Here is a 23877-nt window from a genome sequence, read left to right as displayed (position 1 = left end):
GTGTGAGAGCCATTTAGTGAGCAGTGAGGATCAGGAATGTGTGCATTTGTGTGTACGTGTGCACTTTCTTTTGCAGTACTGGAAAACTCTGACCCCTCTGTTTAAAGCACTTCTCCACAGTTAGGTTCCCCTTTCATCCTTGTCTAATCAGAATGATAAATAGTTTTGCAAGCATAATAATCTTTAGACACCCATTATTGTCAGTATACCCAGTTATGTGTGAAACCCACTCAGATGCTATTTTTCAGAACCAATTTCATTATATTAAGGAAATACCACCAGTCTTTATTACCAAAATTCCAGGAAGAACTCCCTGTAGCCATCTGAAATCATGAAAAATACGCTCATTTCCACCAATGGAGTTATGGAAGTTTGCACTGTAGCTTCCAGTGGGCAGAGCCTAAGCTTTTTGATAGAATCAAATTATGTCCTCACATTTTAAACAAATGTACATGTCTCTGGAACCATAGGGGTTACTAAAGAAGTGTAATTGGAAAACTCTTCAGAAGAAGCTATTTTACAGTGGCAGTATTCTTTAAGTTTCTAGGTCTTAAACTGAATTTTATAAGTCACAGGAAGCATGGTAATTATTAAGTTTGTAATATTTTGTAAACAACTTAGTATCTCAGCAACTACTGAAGTTGTACATATACTGCTAACATAGGGTTACCATATTTGGTTATACGAAAAAGAGGACGATAGATCCTTTGTCGGGGCAAAAGGTCTTTCACACTAGGTGAAGACCAAAAAAAAAACGTCTGCAGTTCATCATTGGTTGTCCGTGTCTGTCCGTAACTATAGTCTAACATTAGGGGTCACCACAGCGGATCATCTGTTTCCATTTCTTCCTGTCCTCTGCATCTTGCTCTGTCACACCAACCACCTGCATGTCCTCTCTCACCACATCCATAAACCTTATTTTAGGCCTTCCTCTTTTTCTTGTTACCTGGTAGCTTTATCCTTAGCATCTTTTTCCCAATAGTTGCCTTGATAAAAGTTTTAAAAAATGTGCGGTAAACAGTTACTGGCACAGAGGAACAACTAATCAACATAGCACTATCTTTTAATACTGATCTGCCACTCTTACAATTTATTGAGGAAACATCAGCAATAGGCAATGCAGTAAAAGCGGACAACATAAGAATGAGAATTTCTTTCTCCTTCTTCACTACGAGCTGCAGCAGCCCAACTGCTGTTTTACCGGACAATTTACAAAGACAAAGGAGTGTTTGCTGCAGATAACCTAACAGTGTCTAACAGCTTTTAATGCTGTTAGCTATTAGCCAGAGATACAGCTGACTATTCATCTACATGTAAAAGTTTTAGTATCAAAAGAAACAAACTGCTTAAAGCATGTATCCTTGTTAGAGAGTACAGAATATTATTAGCCTACTCAGAACAAGAATTATATGTACAACAGAACAAGCAACAAAGGGAGAAAGAATACCATCTTATGTTCAATGTCTATTAAAGGGTGTGGAATGCTAAAGTATAAGTAGACACAACTATAAACCTTTAAACATTTCCTGACATAATAAGGTTTAAATTATTAAGCAACATGCAGTCTCTATGTCACGTACTTTTAAACATATCAGCTGCTATCAAATGGAACACAAATAAGAAGTCTGAAGGCAAAATATGCTTAGTCTACACATCCGCCTGCTGCTACAGAACAAAATTTTCTTGCTACTGTATACATTGTCCTAGTTAGTGGTACAGCTGAACAAGTTGTCAGCTACGTAAACCGTTTGACAAAAAATCCTGCTAGAAAGTTAAAAGTGATTAACTTAGCCCTTCAGATTAATCTCAGTTTTTGGATCTTGGGACTTCCCCCTAACATACCAAAACTCTCATTATCAGAAATTAAGTGGCTGCTTCATCTACTACTAACATCAACAGTACAGTAAATGGTAAACATAAACATGAAGTGTTGTTGGTGGAATAGATTACCTTGGCTTTGTTTTTACTAGTCTCTAGTCTAGGATCAATAATCAAGTGCATATACACACACACACACACACACACACACACACACACACACACACACACACACACACACACACCAATAAACTCACTTTAAAAAAAAAAAAACAAACATTTTTACCTAACCAGAATGAGTAGTGAAAAATCAGAAAAAACGAAACGGAGACTCCGACTCTGTGATGTTGACCAGCTGTAGCTGGGTCTGACCTCCTCCCGGACACATAACAGTCCTGCTTCTGAGCTTCTCCCCGCGCAAACAACACAGTCTCGCCACTCACGTAACTCTCACAAGCTCTTCTACCTTCCGCGCATGCGTAGATTTGAATTCTGACTCGGGATTGTAAAACCCGGACAAATCTCGGAAGTTTAAAAAAACGCCCGGACGCCCGGACAGGAGCACAAAAAGAGGACATGTCCGGGGAAAACCGGACGTATGGTAAGCTTATGCTAACAGCGTTGTGTTCATCCAGCTGAGAGGTTTCATATGAGGCTAAGCAGTTCTGTCTGTGCTACTTAGTTGCCGAGATATTTAGAAAAGCATGACATTTATGACAAGAATATTATATGAAGAGGAATTAATATCTCTTTGTCTACAATAGACAGAAGTGAAATATCAATACAGTTGTGTTTGCCATTGTGTAAACTTTAAGATGAAATATTTTAATATTTTGTATGTAACATGGTTTTAAATTATTAATGCAAATATGAGCAAGCAATATTTGACACCTAGAGGCATCTCTGATGCAACTGCAGAAGTACCTACATGTGTCACTTGGCTGTAATAAGTTAAGATGCTGACATGGATTTTCTTACAGGTTGTAGCTGGAAGCCATATACCTCCTGTAACAACAGAGTTAAATTATATAACTCAAAGAGCCATTTGGCACTGTCTGTCACATGTTATTGATGTAGATACCAGTATGTGTTACCCAGGCTCTCTGGTCCTGGCCAGTGGTGCACCACATGCCATAATACACAATATATAAATCCTTACCTCCTCCTTGTTGTGTGCATCATCTGCAGCATTTTCTGGTGTATAACCTGTCTTGACCTATTGTGAATTTTCTCTCCCTCCCCATCACAGATGAGCAAGCATGCATGCATGTAGCATTGAAAAGATGATGAAATCAGCATCATGTTATGTACACACCTGAAAGAGTTATAGGTCATAAATGTATAATAAAATCATTGGGTAACTAGAAAGGAATAACAGCTGTATAATCTTGCAAAACAATGTAGCTTTAGTAAATTGAAGGCATACAAATATAGCTTCATTCCCATACTCAGCAATATTCACTGTCTTCTGTGTCACTGTCCCACCTACTGCATCTGTCCTGCCTCTACTGTAGATCATAGTAAAGAAGAAATACAGGTCATGAGCAGCTGACTCCTGCTATACTGTACCTGCTGAATACTTATCCTCCTCATCACTTCCATAAACGACAGCACTGAATGACAATCATCGGTCACTTCTCCCAAGTACAGCACTCCATCGCCATTCCAGTAAACGACAGCACTGAATGACAATGAAAGTACCTAGTGATACTATTGTTAGTGTCCTTTTTTACACCTCTGTGTGTATTTTTTTTTACCATTGTTGGTAACTCCTTTTCTTCTTCTTCCTGTCTTTAAAAAAAATAGTTGTAGTTTGTCTTCTTTCTCTCATAACTTTTTCTCCCTTTTTTACTAGTGATGGCTGACAAAAAGATAAAGATAAGCCAGCTGGCTCTGTATTTATTGCCTCAGTCCTCTGCATCTTCAGGAGGACTGTGTGATTTGTCACTCTTTCAACCATAGGGCCTTGGTTGGATGAAAAAATAAATTAATACTTAAAGGTTTGTTACCATCCTCCTTTGATAAGGCAATTTCTGGAGGTTCTCCTGTAGAAAAATCGAAAAAGGGCAAATTTGGGCAGACTAGCCCTGCATATTCTTTCTCGAGAATGTCAGACAAAGGAAGGAAAAAGACCTGTTTCGGTTCCAACTTCTCTGTTGAATCCAGCTGCTAAAAAGTCTAAGATATCAGATCCGACTCCTTCATTGGATCAAAAACCCAAAAAGCATAGACCTTCAGATCCATCTATTTCCTTGGATCTTTTACGCCGTAAGGAAAAAGGACTCCTCTGATAAGAGCAGTGGTTCTAGCAGTGCAGGCTTTCCAGAATGCTCTCCCCATGGAGACGATTGCAGTTCCACAAGACAGCTTGTCAGTAGTCTGGTACATCAACAAACAAGGAGGAACCAGATTCTACCCCTTGTATCGCAAAGTGCGAAGTGTGGAGCAGTGGGAGATCTCATCCAACCATTTTCTAATAGCAGTGCACATTCCAGAGAGGTCCATTTTGATAGCAGACAAATTGAGCAGATGCATTCTTATGCCTCACCTCAGTGAGATAGTAGCAGAAAGGATATTCTGCAAATGGGGCCAGCCTTGCTCCAGTCTTTTCACCTCTCTCATAAACAACAAATGCAGCAGCTATTTTGCCCCAATTCCCTCACAAGGGGAATAACTGAGGGATGCTCTTCTTCACAGTTGGCCTCCCAATCCCCTTTATGCTTTTCCTCCAACTCCCTTAATCCTGAAATTTCTTCATAAAGCAAGCAGGTTGAAGAACAAAGTAATACTCACTGGGGATTGGTATTGGCCTTAACAGATTTGGTTCCCCTTCCTTTGGCCTCACTTACTTCAACAACCATGGATTCTGGATCCAACTCCTGACCTCCTGTCTCACCTGACAGGTATGATTCATCCAAACATTTCAAACCTCAGGCTAACTGCTTGGCTTCTCCAGTTCCATTGATAGCCAGACCACCCAAGCTTTCCTTTTCAATCCATCACATACTTTTATCCTTTCCTAAGCCATCTACATGTAAACTGTACTCCAGTAAATGGAGGAGATTTGTCTACTGGGCACTGCAAAATGATCTGGATCCTTTCTCAGCTCCGATCCATAGATCCTTCATTTTTGAGCCCAACTGTTTAATGAAGGAGCAGATTCTTCAACAACCAAGGTACAGTTAGCTGGAGTTTTCAGTTTTCATGTTGGATTTCAAGGTTATCCATTTGCTTCACATAAGCTCTGTAAACCTTTCTGAAAGAACTCTCTTGCTAAAGCCCCCTTATAAAGCCCCTGCTCCCCTTGGGTGCTGAATTTGGTGCTGCAAGCAATCATACATCCTCATTTTTAACCAGCAGCTAAATGTGATCTCAACTTCCTGTCTTGGAAAACTGTATTTTTAGTAGCCATAACCTCTGCAACAAGAATTTTAGGGATTCAAGCCTTATCGTCACAACCACTGTATTTGATCTTTCATAAAGACAGAGTTACATTATGTACTAACCTAACCTTTCTACCTAAAATAGTATCAGACACAAATATCAACCAATCCATCAGTTTACCAGTATTTTTCCCTAAATTTTCTAATAAAGGTGAATACTTGCTACATTCGTTAGATATTCACAGACAGTTGTGTTTTTATCTTCATAGGACAAAAATATCAGGAAATCTGACCAACTGTTCATGACCTTCTCAGAAGTAAGACTGGGCAAACCAGTGACCAAAGCAACATTGGCTAGAAGGATCACAGATTGTATTTCATTTATTTACAATAAACAGGGTATTACTTTACCAAAAGCATTGCAAGCCCATTCAACTAGAGCCATGATGACTTCATCAATATTTCAAACTAGAGCATCCATCGATGATATATGCAGCTGCAACATGGGCTACCTCTCATACCTTTATTACTTATTACAAATTGGACTTGATCTCCAGGGGAAGAGCATCAGTTGGTTCAGTGGTTTCAAGTAACATCCTTCCTTGAGTCCACCCAGGATCTAGGGTAGCTGAGGACTCTGTCCCACAGATTGAGGATAGAATGAAAATTGACAACATTAGATAAAGAAGTTATGCATTGTCCAGAACATTCCATCTGTGTTGTCCATTTTCATTCTTCCTCAACAACTCACCCCCCAAACCCTACCTTTAGACTCCTAAAAGAGTGAGTAGGCATATATTGTCACTTCCTTGTGCTGAGCTTCAGAGACAGTCTCACTGTCTATATATGTTATCTACTGTACTTTATTTTTTCATATATATATATATATATATATATATATAAATAGATATACATATACATAAATATATATATATATATATATATATATATATATGTGTGTGTGTGTGTGTGTACCCCATACAGCAAAACCAGTGTATGAATCGCTACAAGGAGTGCCCAGAAAACCTATAATAAACAACAATATAACTATTCCAGCACCTCCTTAAAAGACATGTTTAAACTGCAAATGCAGTAAAATATTGAAAATTTGTTAAAGCATACAAACTGCAAATGCAGTAAAATATTTAACAAATCTTCAATATTTTACTGCATTTGCAGTCTAAAAGTGTCTTTTAAGGAGGTGCAGGAAGAGTTGTATCATTGTTTATATGTATTACTCTATAAACAAACAAGATCTGAGGTAGCTTGGGAAGGGTGCATTATGGGAAAGGGAGGAGCTCAAGAGCTTTTTGGTTGTCACGAGTTATTGCAATGGCAGAGTTGGATCAAAGGATCAGATCTGAACTTACAGGTTGAGGAAGAAAGAAAATGGACAACACAGATGGAATGTTATGCGAGTACATAACTTTTTACTACAACTGTTTTCAAGAGCATCCAGAGAAGACACTGTTCACCTTGAAGCACTGAGAGATATCTCTGCATAACATGTTCACTTTTGGTACTGCAGGATAAGCAGGAAAATGTCTCATCAGTATTTTTCCTAGGTGAGTCACCATTGTGTATATATAGCCAAATGCGAGACATTTATCCTTGTTAATATTTTACAAAGATCAGTAGTGCATCTCTGAGAGCAGATAAGGGGAGCTGATGTAGGTTATGGTTCCATTCTATTTTACGCTTCACAGGTGTTACATGTCATATGGGTTTTAAAGTGCTACATTACTGTGGTAAAGCTTCAGGGTTATGTGTATATCATCCCAGTTTAGAGAGGGTGTGCCTTTTCCCTTATATTTTTATAAATGAGGTTAAGTTCAGAGAGCTAACTGCAATGCCAGGTTAAGTAAATTGCCTTGTGAGGGAAGCATTTTAGTTTGAAGAAACAGTTTCTGTGGAACTTGGTAGTCCTTTTGTGTTGTACAGGGACTGCATACAGTTTTGGAGTGTCTACCTAGAAGAGGAGAAGATTAAGATGACCATGGGAGTTAAAAGACAAGTAGCTGAGATGACTAGGGGCTAGGGATACAGAGTAAGATGGAGCAGGCCAAAGACCTTGAACATTGTACAACATAGCAAATATGATGTTCCATTTCAGAGGGAAGGTGTGAAACTTTGAATTCAGGGAATAAGTATAAAGAACTTTATTCAGGTATATAGGGCAGTGGTTCCCAAACTTTTTCGATTCTCGGCTCCCTTGCTGAATCCAGGTTTTATCAAGCCCCCCCCCTTGCAGCACACATAAAGTGCATATTTCAGGGGTTCCCAAAGTGTGCGCTGTGGCGCCCTGGGAAGCCGCGGCTTCCTCACAGGGGTGCCGCAAACTAATAAGCTTAGCTGCAAAATAAACCGTGAACAGTTTGCGGTTTATTTTGCAATTAAGCTTATTACTTCGCGGCAAGTGTGAGTGAATGCAGGAATGAATGAAGAAGTGGCTGTGTGTGTGTATGTGTGAGATCGGGAGAGAAAAAGCGATGTGTGAGTGAATGCAGGAATGAATGAAGAAGTTGCTGTGTATGTGTGTATATGTGTGTGTGTGTGTGTGTGTGTGTGTGTGTGTGTGTGTGTGTGTGTGTGTGTGTGTGTGTGAGTGAGATCGGGAGAGTAAGAACGATGTGTGAGTGAATGCAGGTATGAATGAGGAAGTGACTGTGTGTGTGTGTGTGTGTGTGTGTGTGTGTGTGTGTGTGTGTGTGTGTGTGTGTGTGTGTGTGTGTGTGTGTGAGATTCAGACCTCTCAACTGTACAGATTTTCACAGAATGTCCAGATTTTTGCCTCATATTTTTGGTGTGTTCCTCCTAAAATCTGTATTTTTCTGGCAAATAGTTGAGGATTGAATTTGAGTTTAAGACCCCACATCCTTCAGAGTATTCATGCTAATGCAAAACCTATTATTATATCAACTTTCTAATTTTGTAAGAGCAGAATTTAAAATCTGCCCCTATTTGTCCCCCCATCATTTTAGGCTTTGTCCAGATTTTTAGAGGGTGATGGAATGATACTTTTTCTGTTTGTAGATGCCAGAACATAATCTCAGGAAGGTGATTGGATATTGCTAGGATATGTAATGGAGGGTGTAGAGGTAAGCTCTGTAGTAAGATAGACATTGTAAGCAAAGTTATCTGTTTCTCCGAGTTACACTATAGCTGTACATAGACTAAAAAAAGGTTATTTTCTTAAGCAGATATACTGAGTCACCTAGCCTGATGCTACACGGCTGCAAAATTGACTGTATGACATATTAATTTAAGTATAATTCCTTTCTTGTATTACATTGAGGTCAGTTCATGCATTTTATTTTTCCTGTTCATAGAAAAAATGAATGAACTTACAAGACAAGTGCTTGGAGACCTGGAAAAAGAAGAAGAGCAAAGAAAGTAAGCCTTATTAAATAGTGACTGGCTGCATTTATGGGATTTCCATAAGTTTTAATCACAAGCAAAGGTACAGAATACACCCAATAAACTAATAAGAAACTGGAGTGATGGGTGAAGAAGAACGTTATATTACTTATGGAGACTATTTGTTAGAACACAGCCTGGCTTTCAGCATTAAAAGCAATGGTAGTTTTCTGTGTGAAGTATTTTACAAGTGTGCAACTCCATGCGATATAATCCAGGCTTAGAATATTTAATACTGGCATATAGATGGAATCTCAGCTTCTCTTGACTGTGAGTTATTTTCTTGTTGAAACTCATACAGTTTTTACATGTATTTTATGTGTTTTTCAAATGCAGTTGTGCCCTTCTGAATAGAGATGTGCATTTATAGTACTTTGCAATGCGGATTGATGGCTTTATGTCCATGTTGTACTTGTTATAGTTTCACAGAAATTCTGTTTCCCTACCAAGACTTTCATTAAATTGTCATATCACTTTAGTTGTACATGATGCCTTAAAGCAGAAATATTAAATGTTAAGTTGTCAATCTCGCCTTCATTCTTGCTTGATGGGTTCGGAGCCGATCCTCGGCTCCGACTCGGCACTTTGCTAAGCTCGAGAGTCACTTTTACCAGCTCGAGGCAGCCCCATATCCCATGATGCAAGGCGGTAAGTACCCAGATCTCGTTTGCCGCTTCGCTGATGAGGTCCTCCTTTTGCCAGCTCCTGGTAAGTGTTTAAAATAATACTATTTTTGCCCCATTTCACCTTAAAACTTTATATTTAACGTTTTTAGTTTAGATTAAGTCCCTTTCTGACTAGAAAATCCCTCACTCCTTTAATTTTTTTAGTCAGGCCTTCTCCTCTCCCATCCCTCCCTTGTTAGGGTGTGTGTGTGTGTGTGTGTGAGAGGTTAGTTATCTTATTATTTTTGGGATAACTGGTTCTTGTGACTGTGTTGTGTGTGTTTCTGCAACCATGTCCAAGGAAAGGGTCTCAGGCTTTAAGAAGTGTGACTCGTGCTGTCAGAAGATGTCTCTGACAGACGGTCACACTTCTTGCTTATACTGCCTGGGACCTCTCCACCTGCAGGACTCCTGTGCAATTTGTCATTCCTTTAGCCAGAGAGTCCTGCAGGAGAGGAGAAACAAATTGATTTTAAGGGGCCTACTTAAACCGGAGGGCTCTCCGGCTAAGTCGGCTCCAAGTAAGACTTCCAAGTCTTCCAAGGCCCAGGCTTCTGTGTCTAAGCCTGCGGCCTCGGTTCCGACTCTTTCAGAGTCGAGATCGGCTCCGGCTGGAGCTGATTCTGGTTTGCACAAACCTTCGGCACCGATGGCTATCGGTGCCGATACTGGTTTGGTCACATCGGTGTCGGCTCCGATTGGTTCCGACCACCATGTGGCTCAGGCTTCGGTGTCGGTGCCGACCGGCTCTGTCACCCTTACCTTTATGTCTGTATCGGCTCCGGCCGGAGCCGATGCATCGAGACCTTCTGTCGGTGCCGAAAAGTCTTCGGCTCCGACTGCATCCATGGTTTCGTCGGCTCCGATGGTTCCTTCGAGGAAGAGGTCCAGGTCCCTTCCTTGGAACCGATACTCGGCTCCGGCCTCACCTCTCCTCTCGGAACGGAGCCATCGGAGCCGATCATCTAGGTCATCCAGGCTTTCTGACCATGATTTAGAGAGGGTGGTCAGTAGATTATTAAAATCACAGGCACTGGCCCAGATGCTACATAGTCCGTCTCAACAGACGACTATTAGTCCACACCCCCTTGCAGTTCCTCCTTCGACTCTACCTCAGAGTTTGGAGCTGGAGTCTTCGGGAATAGTTTCTGCTATGGCTGAGGGACAGATACCCCCCCCTTCTGCTCCCTCAGCCTCTACTCTTATCGCCTCTTCGAGACCTTCCTTAGAGGTATTCAGTGGTCGGGCTTCCCTGGTCTCCTCCAAGGGGGTGAGTGGCATCGGACCCTTGTCCAACCCCACTCTTCCCCTTGGAGCCTCGGCCTTGGTGAGCTCGGCTCCGACATCTGCCTCGGAGCCTTCCCTTTTGGTGGGCCCTGGAGTTCCGGTTTCTTCGGAACGGGTTCTCTCGGACCTCCCTGGGAGGGGAGCCTTCGAGGTGATGAAGAGTGTGCTGGCCACTGGACTCAGCCAGCAGTCTGTTCCCTTAGCTCCTCCCTCTACGGTGCCTGTCGATATCTCTGCCATCTCTCTTGCTCCCGGACCCAGAGATCCTCCGCCTCAGGTTTCCCCACTGGGAAGAACCCCCTCTTCCGAGGATTCTCCTGATCAGTCAGGGGATCCTCCGCAAGAGGACTTGTAAGAGGAAACACGTAGACTCCCCCGAGTCTATCACTTCAGATACCGACTTAGATGAGTCGGAGGGATCCCCAAGATCCCCCTCTGAGGATGTCTCCTTTTCAGACATCCTAGAACTCCTTAAACAGAGGGGAAACTGGCCCTCCAATAATCCCTCTGAGGATGAGTCGGTATACCTGGAGGCGTTTGGATCTCGGCCCTCCACCTCCTGGGTGTCTCCGCCTTTCGACCCCCTTATGCAGGTTATTGCTCGAAAGGCGTGGGCTGCTCCTGACTCTGTAGAGACGGTTCCTAGGAGGCCTTCTAAATTTATTACTGCCCCTTCGGACAAGCAATTCCTTACGAAAGGTGTCCCTGCTGATGCCATGGTGGTGGCGGCTGCCACTAAGAAGGAACTTGCAGATCCTTCCGTACCTGTCCATCCTCTTAATAAGGACTCTAGGACCATGGATAGGTATGGTAAGTGGATGTTCTCTTCAGCGACCTTTGCTATGCGCTCGCTGAACTACTTATGTCACTTCACCAGACTCCAAAGGGACATCCTTAAGGAGCTAGGTGAAGTAGTACAGGATCCCACAGCTGCAGGGGCTCAAGAAAAAATTGCTTCGCAGCTAGGAACCCTTAATTCTATTGCTAACTCCTCCATGCGACTGATATCATATGCAGCAGATGGAGCGAGTAGGGCCGCAGGTACAGGTGTGGCTCTTAGACGCCAAGCCTGGATGTGGCTCTGTAATTTTGCAGATCCCTTTAAGGCATCCTTCACAAACTCTCCCTTTGATGGGTCAGCTTTGTTTGGCCCTCAAGTGAAGGATACATTGACCAGGTGTGAGCAGGACGGCAAGACTCTTTCTGCCGTAGGGGTCCATTTTTCCACCCCTTCTAGACCTTATCCTAAAGGACAGAAGGGTGGCAAAATGTGGTTCCGCAAATCCCAAGGAGTCACGCCGGATACACGTGGTCAGTTTACCCCTAGAGGCAGAGGGGGTAACAATAACAGACGCCGCTCTAGAGGCAGAGGGGGTCCACAAAACCAGGAAAGCAGAGAGCCTCTCTCTGACAAGCCCTTTCAGCATCCCTGAGATGTTGCCCGACTGTCCATCCTTGGAGGCAGTCGGGGGAAGACTATCGCTGTACCCAGAAGCCTGGCGTTCCCTCACTCAAGACAGATGGGTACAGTCGATCATATCCGAGGGTTACAAAATTCCTTTCGAGGAAAGTCCTTTTTCTCACTCAAATTCCCTTCCAGATGTACCACCCAGTCTAAGGGAAATTGCAGAGTTAGAAGTATTCAAACTTCTACAAAAAAGAGCCATTCAGCCAGTTACAACAGACCATTCAGAGCCGGAATCTACTCAAGGTTCTTTTGGTCCCCAAAAAGACGGGAGACTGGAGACCAATATTGGATCTCAGCAGACTCAACAAGTCTGTGAGAAAGACAAGATTCGAATGGTCACACTTCAGTCAATTCTGCCCTTCCTAGAGAAGGACAACTGGATGTGCTCAATAGATCTTCAGGATGCGTACTATCACATAAAAATTCACAGGCGCTCCAGAAGGTTTCTCCGCTTTCGGCTGGGGTCCAGTCACTTCCAATTCAGAGCCCTGCCCTTTGGTCTCACTACAGCCCCCAGAGTGTTCACCAAATGTATGGCAGTGGTCACGGCTCACCTGAGACATCAAGGATTCCAGGTGTTTCCGTATCTAGACGACTGGCTCCTTTCAGCCACCACCAGGCATCAACTTCTTCAAGCCAGGGATTACACAATAAATCTTTGCACTCAATTGGGAATTTCGATCAGCTACGAAAAATCCTCCTTATTGCCCTGCCAGTCTATTACTTTCATAGGCGCAAACTTAAACACTGTTCGGATGTCAGCTACCCTCACAGATCAAAGAATCTCAGACATTCAAAGTCACGTGAGGATCATTCTAGCCAGCAAGAAAGTACAGGCCAGAGTGGTTCTAAAGGTGTTGGGCCTCATGGCTGCGGCCATTACCCTTCTTCCCCTGGCCCGCTTCTATATGCGCCTACTTCAGTGGATGTTGTTCACTCAGTGGTCTTACCAACAACTTCCGATGCGTCACCAAATACTGGTGACACAGATTTGCAAGAATCATCTTTCATGGTGGATTACTTCTCCCCAGATTCACCAAGGCAGACCCTTTGTACCCCCAGCCCCGGTAGCCACTGTCACTACGGACGCCTCCCTGATCGGGTGGGTGGGTCATTATCAGGGCAGGATGGTTCATGGGACGTGGCAACCGTTTGAATACCACCTGCACATAAATGTCCTAGAGATGAGAGCAGTGCTTTTAACGTTGCAAGCCCTCAATGACTTTCTTCCCTTGGGGACAATTGCAATCCACACAGACAACATGTCTGTAGTATGGTATATCAACAAACAGGGCGGAACCAAGTCCTACCCCTTGTGTCGAAAAGCGCTCAGACTTTGGCAATGGGCGATCTCCTCTCATTGGTTTCTGGTAGCAACACATATCCCTGGGAAAACCAACATTTTAGCGGACAGATTGAGCAGAGCTATTCTCATGCCTCACGAGTGGTCTCTCAAACAATCTATAGTGGAGGAGATTTTTCTAGAATGGGGCCGCCCATGTTGCGATCTTTTTGCTACTCCCCAAAACAGCAAATGCCCAGACTTCTTCTCTCTCTTCCCACTGCCAGGCCATACCCCCAGAGACGCTCTGACCCAGGATTGGCCCCAGGGACTTCTTTATGCCTTTCCTCCCTTTCCGCTGATTCCACAAGTAATCCAGAAAGCCACCGTTTTGAGAGCCAAAATGATTCTCATTGCTCCTTATTGGCCTCGACAAATTTGGTTCCCGTTCCTCCATCGTCACCTTTTGGTGCAGCCGTGGCATCTGGACCCAGTGCCAGATCTTCTGATTCACCAATCGGGTCAGCTGCACCGGTCTATCCTTTCTCTCAACCTCACAGCATGGTTGCTCCACTTCCTTCCTTAGCCAGGCTTCCTATGATCTCTAATCCTGTTAGAGACATCATAGTAGCTTCCCTAAAGTCCTCCACTAGGAGGATTTATACTACAAAATGGAAACGCTTTTCTTGTTGGGCAAAAGCTAAAAATATTGATCCCTTTACTGCTCCAGTACAAGCAGTTTTGGATTTCTTAGCGGAAATCTTTCACGCGGGCTCCTCTTCTTCCACGGTCAAAGTTCAGTTGGCTGCTATCTCGAACTTTCATGTCGGGTTCGCAGATCACAACATTATGTCCCACAGGCTTTGTAGAGCCTTCTTAAAAGGAATTTTTCTCCTGAAGCCTCCAATCAGGAGTCCTCCTCCTCAATGGGACCTAAATTTAGTGCTGACATCCTTGATTCTTCCTCCCTTCGAGCCAGCTGTTTCATGTTCCCTGAAATTTCTGTCATGGAAAACTTTATTCCTGGTTGCTATTACACCGGCTAGGAGGGTGTCTGAACTTCATGCGCTATCTGTTCGCCCCCCCTATTTAGTCTTCCACAAAGACAGAGTATCATTGAGAACTAATCCGACCTTTTTGCCTAAGGTCGCCTCAAAGACTAATTTGAATCAGGCTATTGATCTTCCTGTATTTTTCCCAAACTACTCAAACAGATCGGAACAAAAATTACATTATCTTGATGTTCACCGCCAACTCAGATATTATTTGGACAGAACAAAACAATTCAGGAAATCCGATCAGCTCTTTGTTTCTTATGCTGATAACAAGAAAGGCCTTCCTGTCTCAAAAGTGACCTTATCTAGATGGCTTTCTTCTGTCATCTCTGAAATTTATCAGCTCAGGGGAAAACAGCTGTGCTCGAAACCTAAAGCGCATTCAACCAGAAGCTTAGCCACTTCCACAGCTTTTCAAGCTAGACTTCCATTAGACACTATTTGTGCAGCAGCCACTTGGGCCACTCCTCATACCTTTGTTTCCCATTACAAATTGGATTTGGCCTCCAGGGACAGAGCCAGTTTTGGCTCTACAGTTCTCAAGAGTCTGTTCCATTGAGCCACCCAGGATAGAGGTGCTAGGGACGCGGTCCCATCAAGCAAGAATGAAGGCGAGATTGACAACTTAACATTGAGAAGTTATGTACCTACCATAACGTTCCATGTTAGTTGTCTTCTCGCCTTCTTTCTTGCGACCCTCCCTCCTTCCCCCTGGCCTGGACAGACCTTTCTCTCTACATGGAAGTATGCTTCTGAAGACCATACAGTGCTGGTCCTCCAACCATCCTTCAGGCTTTTTTCTCTCCTTCTTTCTTCCTTTTGGAAGTTATTTATGCTAGGTGTTATTGCCTATAGACAACAAACGAGATCTGGGTACTTACCACCTTGCATCATGGGATATGGGGCTGCCTCGAGTTGGTAAAAGTGACTCTCGAGCTTAGCAAAGTGCCGAGTCGGAGCCGAGGATCGGCTCCGAACCCATCAAGCAAGAAAGAAGGCGAGAGAAGACAACTAACATGGAACGTTATGGTAGGTACATAACTTCTCATTTTTGCTTAGACATGTTCACAAATACATTTTGCCATTGACTATTTTTGTTTTGCTCTACAACAAAACTCTTGAGTATCCATCGAGTTTTGACATTTGTATTTTGTACAGCACACACCTTTACTGCTATGTGTTACCTTCCATTGTATTCCTATGATTGTTCATTGATGTCACAGCAATTAAATCTTTATTCTTGGGTGTATTTCCTGCTGTTATAGTTTCCATAGCTTTTATTCTTGTTTTCTGTCTCTGCATCATTTACCTTACTTTTAACATTAAGCTCCTCACAGTATGAATGCCTTTCTTTTGATTGCATCACCAAACTGGACATATTGCACATCTGACTCAAGCAAGTAATGTATGATATTTTGACCCAGTACTCCTGTAAAGCATAAAGCAACACAAACAAACACACACATTGATCATGATATGCACCTCCTAGTCACAATAACCCAAAGACCCAATCCAAAATATAAACAATCACTTTATTGAACACGGTACATAAGCTGAGCTATACAGGTTGCACAATCCTATCCTATGTACTTTCATCCCGAATACCCTCAGAATTTCATCAGAACAAAAAGTAATGCCTGTAACCTGCTAAAACCTATATACCTAAGTTGAGCTGTCACATGATTAAAACTGCCAATCAAGCAATATTAAAGGATTTGAAAATGAATAACATAAGTAGCCATGCACAAAAATTGAATATAGAAAATTAAAGCACGAATAAATAAGGTGATGCAACACCATTCTTACACATAATTGTATTTATTTTATTTATTTATTTTACATTTGTTGACTGGGAAAATCCGACTGGACGCATGTCTATTTTCAGCAGACGCCCGGGGAGAAAAGCTCCACAATTAAATTTTAAGCAAAATATAAGGTGTATACAGAAGTATTCAAATTTACATAGATAGTACCAAAGTTAACATTGACTAGTAACATACCATTCAAGCTTAATGCAAATTTACATAGATAGTACCAAGCGTAAAACGGACTAGTAACATAGCATTGAAGTTTAAGATTTAACATATTTACATAGACTGAACACATCTTTTACTGTTTTAAGTTGAGGCATTACATAATGGATTGTTAGTAGGGGCTGCATTATTTGCTTTATACAGTTGAGTTGTGAGCAAGTTAGCCACAGTAAGGAGTATAGCAACAAAGACAGCAAAGACAGACATAGTAGGGAGTATAATAATACTCATACATAATGAACCATTTCATAAAATGAGCAAGTACACTTGATGGAAAAGTGTTGCAAGCATAAAAAAACAATATAGATATAAATTAAAACAAGACTTTAAAATCCTTATGTAAGATGAAATTTTAATGTGCTATATGTGAATAAATATAAATTGTGTAAAATAATCTAGTGTATAAACCCTACTAAATTCCTTAAAAAACTATCAAATGCTTTAGGTTATGAGCACATTTAAAGCGACTAAATGAGTACCCTATATTAGAACGTACCTACAAAAGGTGTCCTAATACAAAAAAAAAAATATCCTGATGCAATAAATTATGTGTGAGAATAAAAAGCTGGAAGGCATGGAAAATAGAATTGTTCAAAATATGGAAAACCAAAGGTAAAAAAACTTACCTCGATTACCTCGAACACTATTGTGGCTACATTATAATTAATAAAAATATTATATTTTAAAAATATAAAATAAAAATAATCAATACCGAAAGGAAATGTTAAGTATCTGTTAAAAGTTTAGTAGTCTTACTATAAAACTGGGAAAATTTAAATTGAATCATTAATTTCTGGAAACACTGATGCATTTAATTTTAACTGCCAGTGGAGTCCTCTGTATTCTAGTTTTGCCTCCCAGACATCTGCTGTGGGGTCTTGAGGTATCACCTTTAAAATTCCAGAACATTTTTTTTTAAATTTCTACAATTTCTATTTCTATTTCCATGCAGTCTTTAACTTCTTTTAAATAGTATTACCTTTATGAATATTATAACATTGCTCATAAATCCTCTTTTTCAGTGTGTGTTTATGACTGTGAATTTATTTTGAAGGAAATGAGATAATCTTGGATAATTCACATAAGTGCCGTATTATTTTATTTTATGAAAATTATAATACCAGTGGCTTAGTGTATATTGTTAGGTGTGTCACTTGTTCTGCCTTTTATGTCAGTAAGACAGAAAGGTCTTTGAAAAAGAGGATTTATGAGCATTGATCTTTGTTGATCAAAGGGGTATGTACAGACTTTCTAAAAATCTATTTTCTGCTTTGCAAGTTGTTGAGGTGAAGTGATAATAACTTGGAACACCAATTATTTTTCTGTTTCTGTTTTTGCAGAGCACTTGAAAACAGTCTGCATTTCCAGAGGGAAGATTATGAAGCAAAGATCAAAGCCATGAGAGAGGAAATCCGATCTTTAAAAGAAGAGAATAAACAGCTTAAACAAGACGTGCAAAATGGAGCTCAGGTCAATGATGGTTTTAAAAGAGAAGTTGAAGAGCTAAGCAAACAAGCAAAGGTAGTTTATAAGCAGTTTTATATCTACAATGCATTTAATAGATGTATGCATTAGTAATATTTCATCTGTACTTAATCAGTGACTTTCACATTAATCAGATTTGATGAGGCAGAAAGAAACATGGGGAGACCTTTTTTATTCAGCTGTCTTTTCAACCACATTGAGCAAAAAATCTTGACAAAGCCTAAAATAATGGGGGGACAAAGGCCGAAAAATAGGGACAGAGCTTAAATATTGCTCTTATGAACCTTAAAGATGCTAGAATAACAGGATTTGTATTAGCATGCATTTTCTGAAGGATATGAAGTCTGAAAATTGAATGTATATCATTATTTAGAGACTACAATCCTCACTGATTGGCCAGAAAACTACAATTTTTATGAGGATCAGACCAAAAGTATGAGACAATTTTATAGACATTCAGTGAAAATCTGGACAGTTGAGAGGCAGGGTTGTACATTGATACCCTGAAACATTTTTTATATATCCCATAAGTGCTGCAAAGAGAAAATAAAAGTGCTCTATGCATTTGTTGAAACAGAAAACTGAACACCTCATAATGACAGAAACATTCTTATACTGTTAAAAAGGAGAAGGCTGGCAATGTGATAAGTAGGTCATCTTTTTTCAATACAACGTTAATGCTACGGAAAGCATACAACTCATTAAAAAGAAATGGGGTAGTAAGATAATGAGGTAGTATGAAGAAGTAGATTTTTTGCAGAACATTCTGAGATGGTGAGTAGTTAGGCATTCAAACATACCCAGAAAACATAAACAGTGGGATTTAATAATGCTCAGACAAATGGCTCTGTTGTGTCTTTCTGGGCTTTGATTTCTCAGGTACTAGAACAGCAGGACTAGGGTCTTTAGTTCCCTCTAGTAATAGCAACAAATTACTTACAATTTGAGCTCCTCCATAATCCCCCCAACTCCTGCTACCTTTTCCAGATCTTGGTGCTGCCATTAAGACAACAACATCTCCACTCAGTTTCAGCGATCAAGGAGTGTGTTTAGTGCTTTACTGCACTTCTAAGTTAAACTTTCTCTTGTCATTTGCATTGCATTGGTATCATTTTTGAGTATTTGCCTTGTTTAGTGATTTTCTGGACTTTGTATTCCTTTTTCCTTCCTCACTGTTCTTTTTCTCATCCCCTTCCTTACCCAGTCATAGTTTGGGCTGTTGGACTAACTTTCGATATAAACCTTTGACTAACTTTCCTGGCAGAATCTTCAGTAATTGTAGGACAAGTCTGGTATTTTTATTTGTCTTCCTTAAGAGAGAGTACCATTGGTGTCTAATGGTTGATTACTTGTGGTTTGCTGGCAGTTAGCATATGGATAAGGAAGCAAGCTAAGTTTTCAAAAGTGTGAAACTTGTGAACATAAGATCCCCTCGCCCCCCTCCTTGACCCACACAATTTGTGCCTGGTCTGTCTAGGGGTATTCCATATGACAAGCGATTGCTCTGTTTGTGAAAATTTTATTTCTAGGACTCTTGCAGAGCACCGGAAGAAGCTCATAGTGAAGGACATTCTGCCTAATGACTCAGCACTGACTGGATCCCCTTCTAAGCCTATGCAAGACAAAGGGAAGGAGAATAATAAGGGCAAGGAGCAGCCCATTTTAGAGAAATTAGCTTTTTTTTACGAACATCTTTATTAAATTTTCACATGACAAAGGCAATCTTACACTTATATAAATGAAAAAAAAATACAAAATTATAGCACTTTAGTTGCAAACAGTTTACATCACAGACACCATTGAAACAACTGTAGTTGCAAACATTATACATCACTTATAAACCATCCAGTCATTGTCAGTTAAGCAATATATATGGCTCATTCAAATCCTGACTTTTAAACCTTGTTCATACTCGATATATTTTGTCCCCACAATTCCCATTTTTCCTATATGGTTTGCTCCTTCCCTTTTCTAAAGATCCCAATTCCAGTTGTTTTATCTCTGTTAATATATTCACTACTTCTAGTAAAGTTGGTCTAGACTTTGATTTCCATTTTCTAGTAATTCCTTTTTTGGCAGCCACTATAATTAGACTCAGCAAGGGTTTACTATGTCTAGGCAATTCCGAGTCTGTAGCATAACTCAAAAAAATCATCTCCCCAGTCAGTCCAGTCTACTCACCCAGGATCTCCGACATAGTGGTACACAGGGATTCCCTGTAGTCTGACAGTTTGCTACACTCCCAAAAAATGTGTCCCAACTACCTCTTTCGTGCCTATCACACCTCCAACATTTGCTATCCACCTGAGTAAAAATTATTTGGAGTCTACTTGGGGTATAAGCATACCTCTATAAACACTTCCAGGCAAAGATCCTAAATCTTGTAAACTTTGTTGCATATTTGGGAGATATACATATATTGAGAAATTGCTTATCTAATCTTTCCTCCCAATCCTTCCTAAGCTCCTCTGATTGATTCTTATAATTATCATGCAGTATTTTATATGCTTTACTAATTATTCCAGTGTTGGTCTTTCATTTAGGAGCCCCCTGTGTCTTTCTCTTTGCCTATATTCTGATATCAATCCTTGATAGGGAAGGCAATCTCTAACTCGCAGTCAAAATAAATTCTTGGCCTCTTCCCATTCTAATACCTTTCCCTTTCTAGTTATTTTCTCCCAGTACCTTGGTTCCTTTGCCAGTTTTCTCCAGTAAATTCCACCCTCCTCTTGTCTGTTATCTGTATCCCTGACCACAGTCATCCCTATTGGCAAAATCTCTTTTCTCCAGTCTCATGCTGGTTTGGTTCTTAGAATACTCCCTGCTATCTTATGACTATAATACTCTGTATGGTTTTGGTCGTGCTCCTTAAGAGTCTGCATCCAAAATCCCAATCTCTCCTTATTTCTTGAGCTTTCTCCCTTGGTTAGCATCATTCCTTTCCACTTTGAGTTATAGTTTCCTGCTTGTGCTATGTACAAGAGTCTTAACTGTGTAGTTCTAAAATACCCCTTCAAATTAGGTAATCCTAGTCAGCCTTGCTCTATTGGTAGAATCATCTTATCCCACTTGACCCTTGCTGTTTTCCCTTCCCAGATAAAATCCTTTAACTCTTTTTTAATTGCTATCCACAACTTCTCCTCCGGTTGATAAAAATATGCCTGACCTGTGTATAAGACTAAAGGGACTAAAACATTTTAATGGCTTGTATGTTAGTATCCATATAACAAAGCTTCCAGTTTCTCAGTTTTTCTATTATCTTCTGCTTCGTTTCTTTCCACATATCCTTAGCTGCCACAACAGAGTCATTTCTAATCCATACTCCTAAATACTTAATTTTATCATGTCCCCATAAATATGGATATTGTTGGACCAATTTGTGTGTGAGTACATAATTTAAAGCTATTGCCTTTGTTTTAGCTTCATTAATTTTGTATCCTGAGAAGATGTGAAACTGTCTTAAAATGCTCCACAACACTGTAATGTCCCATTCTGGTTTTGTCATATGTAAAATAATCTCTTCAAATAGAGCCAGCTTTTCCTGGCTACCATACCAGTTATATCCTTGAATTAGAGAAATTAGCTTTAGCCAAAATACCTAGGGTTTCTCCCCCTTCTTGCAGAGAAATGCGCAGCCTGACCACCTTTATAAAACCTTACTCCTCTCACTTACAGGAGTCCTGAGGTGCTACGGAGGACTACGCTGAGATGATTCACTGGGTGTTTTTCTTCTGTGAGAGAGAACTCTACAAGCTAATTTCATACAAACATCATTCTGTTGTTTTAGTCCAGTCTCATAAATCCCTCAGGAGCCCAAAGCAAGATGATTGAGAGTACATAGTATTGTTTTTTTTTTCAAGGCTAAGCTTCAATATGGCGTCTTATTGGTCCCAACAACTCCCACCATAGGTCTAGATGTCATCTACCACTGTTCCTACCATTCCTCCTCCAGGCCCATTTTGGTCACAACAGCAACATCAATGGACTCTGCACCAACTGCTGTTCCAGGTTCCTTAATGCAAATAGACTTGCATCTCCCATACCATTGGATTCAACACCAGTAACATCCATGTCATATCCTTCTGCTCTGGTAGTTACTATTTGCTTAGGAGTCAACACAGAGTCTTTGGCACCAAGAGGGCTCATCCTAATGGCTTCAGTGCCATTCTCAGTGTTGGACCATTTGGTGTTCAGTGCTTTGGGACCAAAGATCCCTGGTTTTGCATTGACTGTGGAGTCCAATGTGCCACTGGTTGGTGTGAACCTGCCCGTATCAGCACCAGTTCCCGTGCACTTTGCTAGACCCCTCAATGCAGAAGGGAGCTACTATTAACTGATTCAATGTTGTCATATTACCTTAATTCAACAGATGGGTCTCAGATATGACTTTAATCCAGTCTCAGCTCTTCTGAATGCGTGGATCTAGGCTCTGACTCTTCATCTTCCCATAATACCTCTCTTCCCCTCCATGATATCCTCAGATCTCGGTTGCCACCTGTTCAAACAGTCATGAGTTTTCCAAGGTTCTGATCTTCTTCTATATTTGAGATAAGCCCTGCAGAATTTTACCCATTAGCTGTATCTTTCCATGTCCATCTAATTGTCATTTCTCCCTTTAGCTTTTAAGTCCTTTCAGGCTCAACCTTTGTTTTTTGTAGTCATTAAAAAAAAAACAAAAAAAATTGTCATAGGTTCATAGGTAGGTATTAGGCTATCGGCCCTAGGGCCTAAGTAAGCCTAGCCAACAAGATTGGCTGGCTTACACCACCCAAGAAAGTTAATTTCCTGTGCTCCTGTCAAGCAGAGCCACAGAAGTGATCTCCGGGGTGTATTTCCTATTTCTGAAACACTTATCAAGATTTTTCTTGAAGAGTGCTAATGAGGAACTTTGCTTGACATAGATGGGTAACTTGTTCCAGACTATAGAAAGTCTCTGGGACAGGAATCTATCCATCCAGCATGTTCTGTTTATTGTGGTGACATATTTAGGTCCCTAGAACGTGAAGCTCGGAGAGATTGGGATTTCTTTAGGTGTAGCATGTCCAACAGCTCTAAGTTTAACATAGCTTTATATGTTAGGCAGAGATCTCTTCAGAGTAGGCGATATGCTACAGAGTAAAGCTCGAGTTTTCTGAGGGGGTCAGTGTAGGGCATCTGTTTGAGTTCAGTAATCCTCTTTGTGAGGTACTTCTATGGCCTTTCCAGCTGCTGCAGATGTCTTATGAGGTACATTCCAAAAGGGGCATTGTACTCTATAAAGGGTCTAATGAGTGCTGAGTAGAGGGGAACAATGACCTCTTTTTTCCTGGATGAGAACCCTTTTGTGATGAGGTGTGCCACATAGTAGGATTTCCTGACTACTGTAGCAATATGATTATCAAAGGAGAGACTACTGTCCACCTGGGTCCCAAGGTCTCTTATCACACATTCAGCATTAATTAGATTGCCGTTTATGTGGTAGTTCATGGGTACAAAGTTTTTACCAAAGGGGATGACAGTGCACTTTTTGGCACTGAGCTTGAGGCCATGCCTCTGACACAGACATCTGTCTCAATGAGGCCCTTCTGTAGGATGTCCACATCATTTGGGGACTCAACTATGGCTCCTAGTTTGCAGTCATCTGTGAACTTCATTAGCCAGAGGCCTTCTGTGTTAGCCTGTACTTCAGAGAAGTAGATACCAAACAGGAGAGATCCCAGGACTGAACCCTGTGGTACTCCACTTGTCACTGGTTTGAAGTCAGATTTTTGACTCTGCAACTTCTACAATGTGAGTTCTGTCAGTGAGCCAGTTTGCAACCCATCCTGTGACTTAGGGATTTATACCTAGTTTAGTGAGTTTAGCTATAATTCCAGAATGGGAGATGGTGTTGAAAGCTTTGGCGAGTTCAAGATAGGCTGTGAACCACCTTACCCTTGTCTACGGCTTTGGTGACTGCCTCAAAGAAGTCGATCAGGTTCAGAAGGCATAATCTGCCTTTCACA

The 23877-nt window shown here is 41.1% G+C and overlaps 1 protein-coding gene across 1 annotated transcript in view; it reads left to right on the top strand.

Moving 5' to 3' along the window:
- Positions 1-23877, top strand: part of MYO5C (myosin VC) — a 1763334-nt gene that overhangs the window by 740945 nt on the left and 998512 nt on the right. Inside the window, exons 12-13 of the mRNA XM_044078824.1 lie at positions 8531-8594; positions 17749-17929. Coding sequence (XP_043934759.1) covers positions 8531-8594; positions 17749-17929 — 245 coding nt within the window. The remainder of the gene's footprint in view (positions 1-8530; positions 8595-17748; positions 17930-23877) is intronic.

Source organism: Protopterus annectens, chromosome 7.part1 (genome assembly GCF_019279795.1).
Source record: "Protopterus annectens isolate FY-2018-M chromosome 7.part1, PAN1.0, whole genome shotgun sequence".
Taxonomy (NCBI): Eukaryota; Metazoa; Chordata; order Ceratodontiformes; family Protopteridae; genus Protopterus; species Protopterus annectens.
Note: the sequence above shows the minus strand (reverse complement) of the source record. Positions and strands in the feature narration are given on the sequence as shown.